Source organism: Callorhinus ursinus, unplaced genomic scaffold, assembly GCF_003265705.2.
Source record: "Callorhinus ursinus isolate GAN/ISIS: 27379988/994484 unplaced genomic scaffold, GSC_fseal_2.0 scaffold20, whole genome shotgun sequence".
In the NCBI taxonomy this organism is placed as follows: Eukaryota; Metazoa; Chordata; class Mammalia; order Carnivora; family Otariidae; genus Callorhinus; species Callorhinus ursinus.
Window position 1 is genome coordinate 28,416,663 of NW_027397082.1, and position 12,805 is coordinate 28,429,467.

Here is a 12,805-nt window from a genome sequence, read left to right on the forward strand (position 1 = left end):
CTGTGTCTCTCTCTCAAATAAATAAAATCTTTAAAAAATAAAAAAAAATTTTTAAATGCTAATAATATAAAGGAAGCAATCTAATCAATTTCATTTTTAAAAGTTAAATATTATAATACACTTTGATGAAATTTTTATTTTATCAATGTTATAGGAAGATATGCAGTTACACTATGTAATCAATTATAAACTGTAACATTATTTTTCTCTGGTAAATTCAGAAATTTTACTAACATTTCAACTTTAATCCAACATTATATATGAACTTCAGCTTTGAGAAGATCAATACAAACTAAAATAGGACTACTGATCACTCCTTTTGTCACTGAGGTAAAATATTACACCACAGAGGTCCATGGTAAACAAGATCCCATCACATAGTAACCAGATAAATTGGGACTAGGATCTGAAGCTTTCATTCTCATTTCCAAACAATACAGGTGCAATGATGGCTTTCAGGGACAATGAAGTAAATTATTAAAATGAGAATATATAACCCAATACATCATCCGACTACTTGGACTTCTACAGTCCAAGGGTCCTAGGATGTGAGATTTGTCAACACCATTAAAGCACACCCATGAGCACAAGGTTACCAGTGTTCTAGGACAATGGTAAGAAGACTCCATATATATAGATGTAGTTATGGCCAGTTAACGAGGGGAACCAGTAATGTGAACATGAGCTAAATATCAGGATTAACACAATGTAAATAAATGTGTGAACTGTATTTGGACAGAGGCTAAAGTTACCACTGTTCAATCTTACTTATTTACCATAAATATGACTAACCAATTCCTGTTTTGAAGAAAAAATAATTGGTACTGGGTGGCTATTTTGAGTGCTTGTACTTAAGATTGCAAACTAAGTTTGGTGGAGTATGCCAAAATCATTGAGTGAAAGCATACTGCAGTACAAGATATTCACAGGTCTCAAAGTATCATCCCACAGGTGATATACTTTTACAATGAAAAGAGATCTGAAACACAATACCTTAACCAAATAAGCAAAACTTAGCATTACCAAGAATGGGGAAATCAGACATCATGTGTGTCCAGATAGGATGCAATAGGAAATTCACAACTTGACCTATATAATAGTGTAATCCTGAATCATGAAGAAAAATCAGAGAAATCCAGATTGGGGGTATTCTATAAGACAACTAGCCTCAACTTCTCAAAAATATCTTTGTTAGATCACAAATAACTAAAGAAACATAAGAAACATGACAATCAAAAAGCAACTTTTTAACTTTGGTTGTAGATTAAAAACAAAGTGGCCATGAAGAACATACTGGGATCACTGAAGAAATCTCAATATGGATAGTGTAACAGATTATATTATTCTATCAATGTTAAATTGCTTGGGTATGAAAATGGTCTTGTGATCATAAGAAGTAGGTCTACAGTATTAGGAAACATGCTGAAGTAGTTAGTTGTAAGGTATCATTCATTATGTCTATACCTTGTTTTCAAATGGTACAGGCAAAAAATCTGTGTATTCACATATGCATAAGGAATTAAACATGGTAAAGTGTTAATTGACAAATCCAAAGGGTTTTCATTGTACTAGTCTTCCCGTGGGTTTAAAATTTTTCAAATTATAAGGGCGCCTGGCTGGCTCAGTTGGTACAGTGTGCAACTCTTGATCTCAGAGTTGTGAGTTCAAGCCCCACATTAGCTGTAGAGATTACTTAAAAATAAAATCTTTAAAAAAAATTTTTCTTTCAAAATATAAAGTTGAGATATATAAAAAATTTAGCATATTGTTGAAGAAAAATTGGAAGACAGGGAGCCTTAAGTATTGTTAACTCTAGCTTCACAATAATAAGCCAAGCTTAGAAGTATGAGTTCATAATACATACTCTCTTCTCCTCGTAGCTAATGAAAGCCTTATCTTCTTCCAATGTTTTATCTAGATCTTCATCAGTAAGTTCAGTTTCCACATTTTGGTTTTCTTCACCTTTTTCTAGATCCTCAGTTAGATCTTCATCTTCCACCACGTCTTCCAGACCACTTTCCCATGAAATTGTGGATCTTTTTACATTTAATATTTTATTAACTGAATTATTAATGTCTAATAATACATCTTGAGAAGACTTGGCAGGTCCAAATGATTTCTCCTGAGAAGAATATAAAATGTCTGGAACACAAACCTGTTAAAATATCCAATGTGACTTTTAAAACAGAAAAGGAAAAACTGTCAACTAAAAAATAATTTCATAAATTTAAGTCAAATGACAATTCTAGTGTTTAAAAAAGACCTATGCAAACAAACATACAAGAAGGACTCCTAGCAGAAGGGCTTCCTGATTAGCCACTAAGTAAACTAGATGGGTGGCAGAGCAGACAATTCATTACAAGAATACTCGTAATTTGGGGGCGCCTGGGTGGCTCAGTTGGTTGAGCATCCAACTCCTGGTTTCGGCTCAAGGGCTGTGGGATAGAGCCCTATGTTGGGCTCCACACTCAGCTTGGAGTCTGCTTGGGTTTCTCTCTCCCTCTGTCTCAGCTCCTCCCCCTCCCATGCTTTCTTTCTCTCTCTCCTCTCGCTCATTCTCTAAAACAAATAAATAAATCTTAAAAAAAAAAGATAATAATACCAGGGGAAACTTTCAATCTTGTCACATGTCCTCTTACTTGGTCAAACATTTACATTTTTAATTTTCAATTATTTCCTAGGTTTACAGTTGTAAGTGCAAAATGTATTAGCTATGCTGAGAAAAAACTGGTTCATATTCTAATAAGAGACTTAATGAATTCTGCAGAAATTTAAATATATTTACTTTTTGTGCAATGGCTGAGAATTTCAACACATTGAGCGTTTCATCATAGGCAAAATAACATTGGCTGATGTTGACAATCATGCATATTTTCCCTTTACCATTAAAAAAACTTTGAAAATAGTGGGTCAGTTTACTTTCCCGGAAAGGCACGTGCTGTTGAAACCTATGGAAAAAATTTTCAAAAAACTCTAAGTTAAAACAAATCTCATGAAGCCAGAACGCTAATAAATTTTACAAAGAAATAATTAATCTAGCTATCAAGGACTTCTAGGTTAGTGGTTAGCCTATAAAAGTCATTTTCTGTTTATTTATACTATTTTCTTTAAATACTGCTAATAATAACACTAACAATAACTCACTAGACAAAATGTTAAGAAAATCACATTGAAGTGGTTGTTTTGTAGTGTAAAGCAATTTTACAATATATGCCATGAAACACCTTTACTAAAAATGATAAAGGCTAATTACAATTTACTCAGCCTAAAACGCTAATTAATGCAGAAATCTATCACATCTAGAAGAACACAATAATTAGTAAGAATAAAGTGGTTGTAGATGTTAAGCCAGGATCATGAGAAGCTTATTATCTAAAGTGTCTGTTGACATATACTTGCTATGGAAAATAACGTTTACTTGATGAGTCACTGGCATCAACTGACATTGTTTTTTATTTCAATTTTTTTTAATCCAAGAACTCTTAAGTATTTCTATCATAATTCATGTATAGCCATTACATAAAAGCAGGTTAAAAACAAAAAACAACTTTCTAAAATTAGAGTTGAAAGTTTAAATATTAACACTTAATATACCCATAGCATGGTGAGGGCTGTGAATTGTGCAAGACTGTTGAATCACAGATCTGTACCTCTGAAGCAAATAATACATTTTATGTTAAAAAAAAAAAAAAGAAGAAGAAGATAGCAGGAGCGAAGAATGAAGGGGGGGGAATCGGAGGGGGAGACGAACCATGAGAGACTATGGACTCTGAGAAACAAACTGAGGGTTCTAGAGGGGAGGGGGATGGGGGGATGGGTTAGCCCGGTGATGGGTATTAAAGAGGGCAGGTATTGAGTGGAGCACTGGGTGTTATACGAAAACAATGAATCATGGAACACTACATCAAAACCTAATGATGTAATGTATGGTGATTAACGTAATAAAATAAAATTTAAAAAATATATATATACCCATAGCACTTCCAGCAACACTTACTTTGACTTTTCACTGTTTTTCAAAACATTGATACACTTTCCCAGAGTCAATAAAGAAGTGTTGATATTCCCAGTCTCTCTTAACCTTTCCCCTTCATTCTGTGTCTTCATGCTTCTTTCTGAACCAGCAAGATCACATAAACACAATCTGAATTAACCAAAAAAAAAAATATATATATATATATATATAAAGTTCTTCAAAACAAAACAATTCAAAATAATTACAACTTTTTTTTTAAGTGAGAGAGAGACAACATTAGTGGGGGCTATAGGGTAGAGGGCGAGGGGGAGAAAGAATCTTGAGCGGGCTCCATGCTTAGCATGGAGCCCAATAACGGGGCTCAATCCCACACTCCTAAGATCAAGACCTGAGCACGTAATCAAATGAGCCACCCAGGAACTCCCAGAATAATTACAATCTAAAGAATGCTCAACTTACTCACTGACTCGCATTACACGAGGCATTTCAGAATCTTCAATCTGTAATATTCTAATAGTGAATATGCTGTGACTAAAAGAAATATAGAAAAATCCAATGTTATCTTTCATTCTTAATTTCTGTATTCTAAATAGGCAAAGCAAGCATCTAAATCAACATCTATTTATATCCTAATACTAACCATACCTCCAGCACTGCACTTCCCAACTAGTCGCCAGATATTTCAATCCAGTATTCCACTATCACCTACATACCAAACTCCCTAAAACCAAAAACCTTATCTTTCATTTAGCCCCAAATTCTTTGAACCCTCTCCTCTTAACATTCCAGCTTCTATTAGTGAAATCACTTACAGTAAAAATCTCAATTTACTTGCAAAGATCATACTATTAGTTAAAATGGTATATATGCTAATTTTCTTTTAATATATACTTAAAGTAAAGCATACATTAGCCCAAATATAGGCTAATCTGGATCATATACTATGTTCATGGCATACTGAGCTTGAGGGACAGGGCTCTTTCCTCCTTAAGAGACAACCTGTTTTAAATATCTCACTGCTTAAACTTAGTTCCTTTTGTCTCTCATGCCTCAATCCCTTCCTTCAAAAACATCATTCCTTAACCCCTTGAGATGCATATTGTAGGTAACTCTTAAAATACTGAGGTTAGATATTCACATAAAGAATAAAAATACCTAAGAGACTTCATGCAAATTACTAAATTTTGTTAGAACAATAAATAGTCCTGATAGTCTTATGTGTTTAGTGCTCTTAACAAAATAATTTTTGTGCCCATGAATTCATTTAACATATCAGAGAACCTACTGCCCACTTTAATCTTAAATTAGTTGTATTTACAATACCACAGAACACCCTGGGTGCTTCAAGCTCAAACAGCAGGGTTTCTTCTTTACCTTCTACTAGAAGCATTGTTCAGCTTTGTGAAGGCAACACTCTGGTGCTTTATTCCTAGTTTTAAGAGTCTATATGCTTCTTTGGAATCAGATACTTGAATCCACTGTAGATCTTTGAAAAGTAAAGAGGACACATACCACTTTATAAAAACAGCACTTGCTATACAATGTAATCTCTTTAGAGATTTGCAACCTCTTTTCCCAAAGACACATAATGAAATCTTTTAATAACATCCCCTAGGTTAGGTGAAAGCCACTCAGGTATTCTATATTCCACTAGAAAAGAGATACACAAGAGGAGGATATTATAATTATTTTCCAATATTTAAGTTATACAAACACAGATGTTTTTCAATAGTAGGTCAAAGGGAAAATTAAAAATAGAAGAGATTCCTTAGAATTAAACATCTGGGAAAAAAAAAAAAAGACAAAGACAAAGCATCCTATGGATTAAATCTACAATGTGAGACACTGCACATTTCAATTCATTAGGGAATCATGAAGTCAAATTTAGGGTCATAACCAGCATTTTATAAAAATGAAGTAGAATACAGAAAAATATCAAAGTGTATTCCTTATACTAAGGGTAAGTATAATTAATGAAACTTCTGAGTTGTAAGTATGTATGCATACATATACACATATGAGTACTAGATCATGATGTTATTAATATATGTATGTACTTCCTACTTTGAGTACTGGCTTTAAAAAGTTGGAAAAACACCACAGTGGAAGAACAGATACATTTCCATAGCTTCACAGGTGCTACAAAGCAGCAGAATAATGTGAATACCAACCCACACAGCTTTTCCCACCTTCCAAAACCCCATCAATGATACTCAAGCAAAACAATATCAACACTGACCCCTTTACACTCAGGTTTAATTAACATACCAAAAAGTACCTCCAAAGCACAAACTTCTCTATGTTGATGTTATTAATATAAAAATTTTCAATCTCCAGTTTGCTGTAATAAAGCTTAGAAAGAAACTTCAGAGCAAGAAGATACAAAGCACTCATTACTATACCTTTTATAAAAGAATAGCCCTTTACATCTTGCGAAAGGCGTAGCATCTTTCTCTTTTGGAACTTAGATAATACAGGAGCAAACAAGTCATAAATACATTCATTGTAAATCTCAAAGAAAGAAACCCACACAGAAAATTTTATATTATTATCCATATTCAAGCTAGCTTGTTCACAATCTTTCATGGATTCTTCAAACTCTGGGATATTCAAAGAGTTGATTAAACTTCCTACAAAAAATAAAAAAGGATAATCACAAAATTAAGAAATTGGCTAAAAATGAGACAAGACAGATCAAGACCTCTGGACTTGAAAAACTAAGTATCCTTAATCTTTAAACTAACAATGTTAAACACTTTTTGGATCAAAGCAGATGTAAAAAAAAAATCTGTATTAACCAAAGCTTGGCTTCTTTTTATCTTTCTTTTCTTTCTGAAATAATGCCGATGAATCAAATTGAAGTTACATGTAAAGGACAAAGAAAAAATAATATCTCTCTTGAATTCTACATGAAAGTTACAAGTGAAAGGGATTCTCTGTGATATTAAACCCAAATAAAACTTTACAGTGACTGATATTTCTTGTTAGTATGTACCATTTTCCAAGAATTACTGTCATTAAAAAAAATTAAATTAGGAGTGATTCAAAAATTAAAAGCTATTCAAATGTATTTCATATAATCAACACTTGAAAAGTGAGAAAGGAAACCTTACCATAAAGAGTATCGTAACTATCATTCTGCATCACAACCTAAAAAGGAACAATTTTGTTTAAGTTAAAAACTATTTTTAGTTAAGGTTAAATAACCCGTACATTGATTATCTATCCGAATAACTCACCAACCAAACCACAACCTTTCATCTACTTAATTCAATCACCTCCATTAATTCTTTCCCCTAGTTAAATAATACAGTCTCATAATAAGAAATCTGGGAAACCACAGAAGAATATTAAAAAGAATATCATCACATATAATCCCTGCCACTCACAGGTAATTACTAGTAATATTCAATATAATCCTTTCTATTCTATTCCCCACATTTATTACATTGAGAGCTTTTACTTTTACTCACTATAATTAAAAAAAAATTTTTTTTAAGATTTTATTTGTTTATTTGACAGAGAGAGACACAGCAAGAGAGGGAACACAAGCAGGGGGAGTGGGAGAGGGAGAAGCAGGCTTCCCGCAGAGCAGGGAGCCCAATGCGGGGATCCATCCCAGGACCCTGGGATCATGACCTGAGCCGAAGGCAGATGCTTAATGACTAAGCCACTCAGGCACCCCTTAAAAATTATTTTTAAACAAATAATGGTGGCTGTGTAACTGAATAGATGTGAAATTAATTAATTATTCCCCTATTACTAAACATTTAGATTATTTACAGTTTTTTCAGTAAAAATAATACTAAGATAAATATCTTCATTTATAATTTTTTTCTTCTGCATTCTAATTAGTTCCTTAGGATATATCCCTAAATGTGAATTAGTGGATGAAAAGATATGAAATATTTTAAGTTCTCACTCACAGTATTGCCAAACTGTTTTCTAAAAACACATTTTACAACCAATGTATGAAAGCGTGATTTCATTTTTTAAATATTTTAATAACTTCACAGGCAATATGATGTTTTAACTGGATAACTTGTAAGGGAAACTTTTTTCATTATTAATGACTTCAATTTCCTCTAAGAATTTTCTGTGCAACTACCTACCAATTTCCATAATTTTTATTTATACTCACTATTTACTTTCAGAGATCACAATCATGGACCTTGAATTTTGAACTCCACTGAACAAAAATATTTTATTACCTTGAAACCCTGATTTCTAAATGTCTTAAAAAAGAAAAACTCCATCAATATTTTGCAACTATCTATAAAAACTGTTAATAGTTTTGACAATCTTTAATAGGATAAAAGTCTGAAAACATAAAATCCACAAGAAACAGGAAGAATAGACAAATACACATTTACAAAAAACTTTCTGTGAAAAATAAAGAAAGAAAAGAGGCCAATATAACTTAACAGATAAATGTTCTAAGAAATTTTCACTTTTTCTTTCTCACATTCCCTTGTTTAGATTTTGTGTGTACAAATTACTTTCACAATTAAAAAAAATTTTTTTAATCATTACATATAGTACTGTTTCTACAACAACCAAAAAAATTTCAGAACCACTTACATTTGTACTGTTTAAACATTTCTATTTGTACAATATATAGCAAAAAGAGAGGTCTTCAAACAAGTTTATACTTTTCTCAAAAAGAAAAGACAACCGGGCGCCTGGGTGGCTCAGTCCTTGGGCGTCTGCCTTCGGCTCGGGTCATGATCCCGGGGCCCTGGGATCGAGCCCCAGAGCCCCACGTCGGGCTCCCTGCTCAACGGGGAGCCTGCTTCTCCCTCTCCCACTCCCCCTGCTTGTGTTCCTGCTCTCACTGTCTTTCTCTGTCAAATAAATAAATAAAATCTTAAAAAAAAAAAAAAAAGAAAAGAAAAGACAACCATCATCACCACCACCGCAAAATATTCTAATACAGGCTGAAACAAAGTAAAGAGCTTATAAAAGATCATGATGTATATATTTTTCACATACTAGACTACTTCCATACCTCTTTAATTTGCCGAAGCAATGCACTTTTGCTAGCAACCTCTTCTTTCTCTTGGTGTGGTGATAACCGTAAATATTCTCTCGATCTATGTGGTTTAAGGTTCATCTTTGTATACAGTCTTTCCTGAAGACTATCAAATAATACATTCAAAGTTCGCGGCAGAATACCAATATTTTCTTCTGTGCCTGTGAGAAGAATTTTTGTTTTATACTCTCTTAAAGTATTAGGAAAGTGGAAAACATTCTTGGATTACCAAGGCTTCTTTTATAACAGCTAAGACAAAAGCGAGAGAAGTTGAAAGATTACTCAGTTTTCTATCACTTTGCTCTTCATTGTATAATGGACATTTTTCAACTATTATACTGAGGCAAAACCTGAAATTTTACATTCAGATCAGCCATAACATTTGCAATCACCCATAACCACAAAGTATAAAAGTAAACAAAATTCTTCCCTGGTTATCCATGCTGAATTCACTATGTCACATAAATCCTTTTTCTGAATTTTTATCACCTAATTCTCTATCAGTTTCACAGTTGATAAAGCAATTTCACAAATGAATTAAATCAATCTGAATCAAAAGCCATTGGCAATACACATTCAATATGCTATTACTATTAAAAATGGAGCAAATGTACTGGATAATGGAAACATAACTACATGCAAGTATTATGAGAATGACTGAATATTAGTGTTCTTTTCCTTTCCAGTAAAAATAGTAAGTTTACCTTGAAATGTATATGTTTTGCCTGAATTGGTTAGCCCATAAGTAAAAATCAGCCGACTTTGTCCTTTCAAGAGGTCTTTTACTGGCTGCATAATGCAACCCTGGAAGAATTCCTTCTGTGTAGTTTCTGGGCCAAAAACCTAATAAGCGTTTTTAAAAACAAGTCTTTTTAGAAAATTCAAGTAAATTTTTACAATCAATTCTACCCCCATAACTCATGTTTTAAAAATTCATTTTTTTAAGCTTATTTATTTATTTAAGTAATCTCTCCAGCTAACATGGAGCTCAAACTCATGATCCTGAGATCAAGAGTTGTGTGCTCCCCAGACTGAGCCAGCCAGGCACCCCTCATGTTTCAAAAACTTAAAAGATTTCTTTTACAAGATTCATATACTTAGGATAGGTGCAATATCCCCAACTCTCACAAATACACATGATAGTTTAACTACTATCAGAAAGTTTTCAAGATAGAAATCTGACCTAGTCAATTAAGTTTTCATCTAAATTTTGAAAAGAACATTTCCTAAAACAAAAAAGGTTAAAAAACCATACAGTAATTTATTCACTTCCAATTATATATTTACAAACCTGAAATTTGAGTCCTACTCTTGAGAAAAAAATACCAGTGCCTAACACCTAAGTTCCATAAGCACATGATATATATAGTTTATTATATACAATTATGTAGCTATTTAGCCTAAGTCAAATCTTTTCTACTTAAAAGAAAAATCTTCAGTTTCATATAAGCACTTACCTTGGAAAAACTGAATTTCTGTGCCATCTGCCCAGAGCTTTTCTCACTTAACCTACCAAGGATGCTTTGAGGATCTTTCAGCAGAATAGTCTGTGAGTCCAGCATATACACACAGCCCTAGAACACATAAATAAATATAAAGAATCCCACAATAAATAAATAAAAACAATGGTATTTTGTCGATTTAATGAAAGTAAAATCCAATTAAAGCCACCACAAACCTCAGACTCATGTTCTTTTTCTGACTGTGTAAATGGTCTTATTCGAAGACAAACCTGGAGATAATCTTTGGATTCCAAGCTATTTGCCTTAAAAAAGAAGAACAAAATAACTGTATTTAAAAAATGCAAAATACGGCTTTTCAGAAAACACCTTTCTTTAAGTGGCTATTACATAACAAACTGAGACTATACAGAACCTCTAAGCAAACAGTGATTCTTCTGTTTGTAACAGAAAAGAGAGAAGCAAATCTACTTACAAAAAAACACCACAAAAGACTCAGTTTCCCCTACCTTCTATATTTATACTTAAAGTTTACAATATACCTCTTTTCCATAAAATCCTAACCTTTATAACTAAATACAAATAACAGGGCTCTAAGTCACTAAAACATAGTACTCTAGAATAAATTACATGCAACCAGAATAGTCTATTAACCCAAATGTTCAATTCCATCTAAAATTTTTTTGCTGGGGCGCCTGGGTGGCTCAGTGGTTAAAGTGTCTGCCTTCGGCTCAGGTCATGATCTCAGGGTCCTGGGATCGAGCCCCACATTGGGCTCCCTGCTCTGCGGGAAGCCTGCTTCTCCCTCTCCGACTCCCCCTGCTTGTGTTCCTTCTCTCGCTTTGTCTCTCTCTGTCAAAATAAATAAATAAAATCTTTAAAAAAAAAAATTTTTTTTTTTTGTTATACAGCATTCTCTTTATTCCTTCCTTGGGGGAAGAAATGAGTTTAGTTCATTTCTTAAAATAATTCTAAAGAAATGTATTTTTGGGGCGCCTGGGTGGCTCAGCTGGTTAAGCGACTGCCTTTGGCTCAGGTCATGATCCCAGGGTCCTGGGATCGAGCCCCGCATCGCGCTCCCTGCTCGGCAGGAAGCCTGCTTCTCCCTTTCCCACTCCCCCTGCTTGTGTTCCCTCTTTCGCTGTCTCTCTCTCTGTCAAATAAATAAATAAAATCTTTAAGAAAAAAATGTTTTGTTTTTTAAGTAAAAAGGGAACAATTACTTAAATACAACTTACTAAAGAAAAACAACAAAAAACACCCAGAAACTAGAAAATCTGAACAGTCCTATATCTATTAAAGAAATTCAACTTACATCCAAATAAACAAAATAATCCCACAAAAAAACTCCAGGCTCTGGTAATTCATTAGTCAATTCTCTCAAACACTTTAGGATATAATCATACAAATCACAGAGAGGCCTTTTAGTAAGTAATCTCTACAGCTAACATGGAGCTCAAACTCATGATCCTGAGATCATGAGTTGAAAAGCGTTTATGTAAGAGAACGCTTTTCAACTAATTTTGAGTATGACATAACCCTGACACCACAATCTGACAAAGATATCCCCAGAAGAAATTACAAAACAATATCCCTAATTAAGATAGGTGCAAAAACTCCCTAACAAAGTATTAGCCAATATATAAAATAGGATAATACATCCTGACCAAAAATGTTTAATCTCAGGAATGCAAGGTCAATTTAGCATTCATTAATCAATTTGGGTAAATAACCACACTGAAAGAATAAAGAAATGTTCATCTCTAGGGGCACCTGGGTGGCTCAGTCAGTAAAGCAACTGCCTTCAGCTCAGGTCAATCCCAGAGTTCTGGGATCGAGCCCTCAGTGGGCAGTCTGCTTGTCCCTCTCCCTCTGCCTCACACTTGCTCATGCTTTCTCTCTCTCTCTAATAAATAAATAAAATCTTTAAAAAAAAAAGAAATGTTTATCTCTAATAGATGTAGGGGGAAAAAAGCATTTGAATGATGACATGAAATTGACACAAGTATTCAACATCCATTCATAATAATTCTCAGCAAAGTGGAATAGACAGGAACTTCCTTCACCTGAAAAAGGACATTTACAAAAACCTACAGCAACATCATACTTAATGGTGAAAGACTGAATCTAAGATGAGTAGCAAGGTAAGTAACAATACAAGGATTTCTGCTATCACCATTTTTATCTAACTCTGTACAAGAGGTTCTAGTAAATGTAATCAGGCGAAAGAAAGACAAAAAAGAAAGAAAAGAAAAAGAAAAAGAATGAAAAGAAAGGAAAAAAGGAAGGAAGGAAGGAAGGAAGGAAGGAAGGAAGGAAGGAAGGAAGGAAGGAAGG

The 12,805-nt window shown here is 33.5% G+C and overlaps 1 protein-coding gene across 5 annotated transcripts in view; it reads right to left on the bottom strand.

Moving 5' to 3' along the window:
- KIF20B (kinesin family member 20B) overlaps nt 1-12,805 on the bottom strand; it is a 95,285-nt gene that overhangs the window by 74,575 nt on the left and 7,905 nt on the right. For all 5 annotated transcript variants that reach the window (XM_025880986.2, XM_025880983.2, XM_025880987.2 and 2 more), the window contains exons 3-13: nt 10,687-10,773; nt 10,466-10,582; nt 9,713-9,851; nt 8,985-9,169; nt 7,090-7,126; nt 6,379-6,606; nt 5,351-5,462; nt 4,436-4,507; nt 3,998-4,144; nt 2,786-2,948; nt 1,865-2,155 (exon numbers count right to left, since the gene is read on the bottom strand). In XM_025880986.2, coding sequence (XP_025736771.1) covers nt 1,865-2,155; nt 2,786-2,948; nt 3,998-4,144; nt 4,436-4,507; nt 5,351-5,462; nt 6,379-6,606; nt 7,090-7,126; nt 8,985-9,169; nt 9,713-9,851; nt 10,466-10,582; nt 10,687-10,773 — 1,578 coding nt within the window. The remainder of the gene's footprint in view (nt 1-1,864; nt 2,156-2,785; nt 2,949-3,997; nt 4,145-4,435; nt 4,508-5,350; nt 5,463-6,378; nt 6,607-7,089; nt 7,127-8,984; nt 9,170-9,712; nt 9,852-10,465; nt 10,583-10,686; nt 10,774-12,805) is intronic.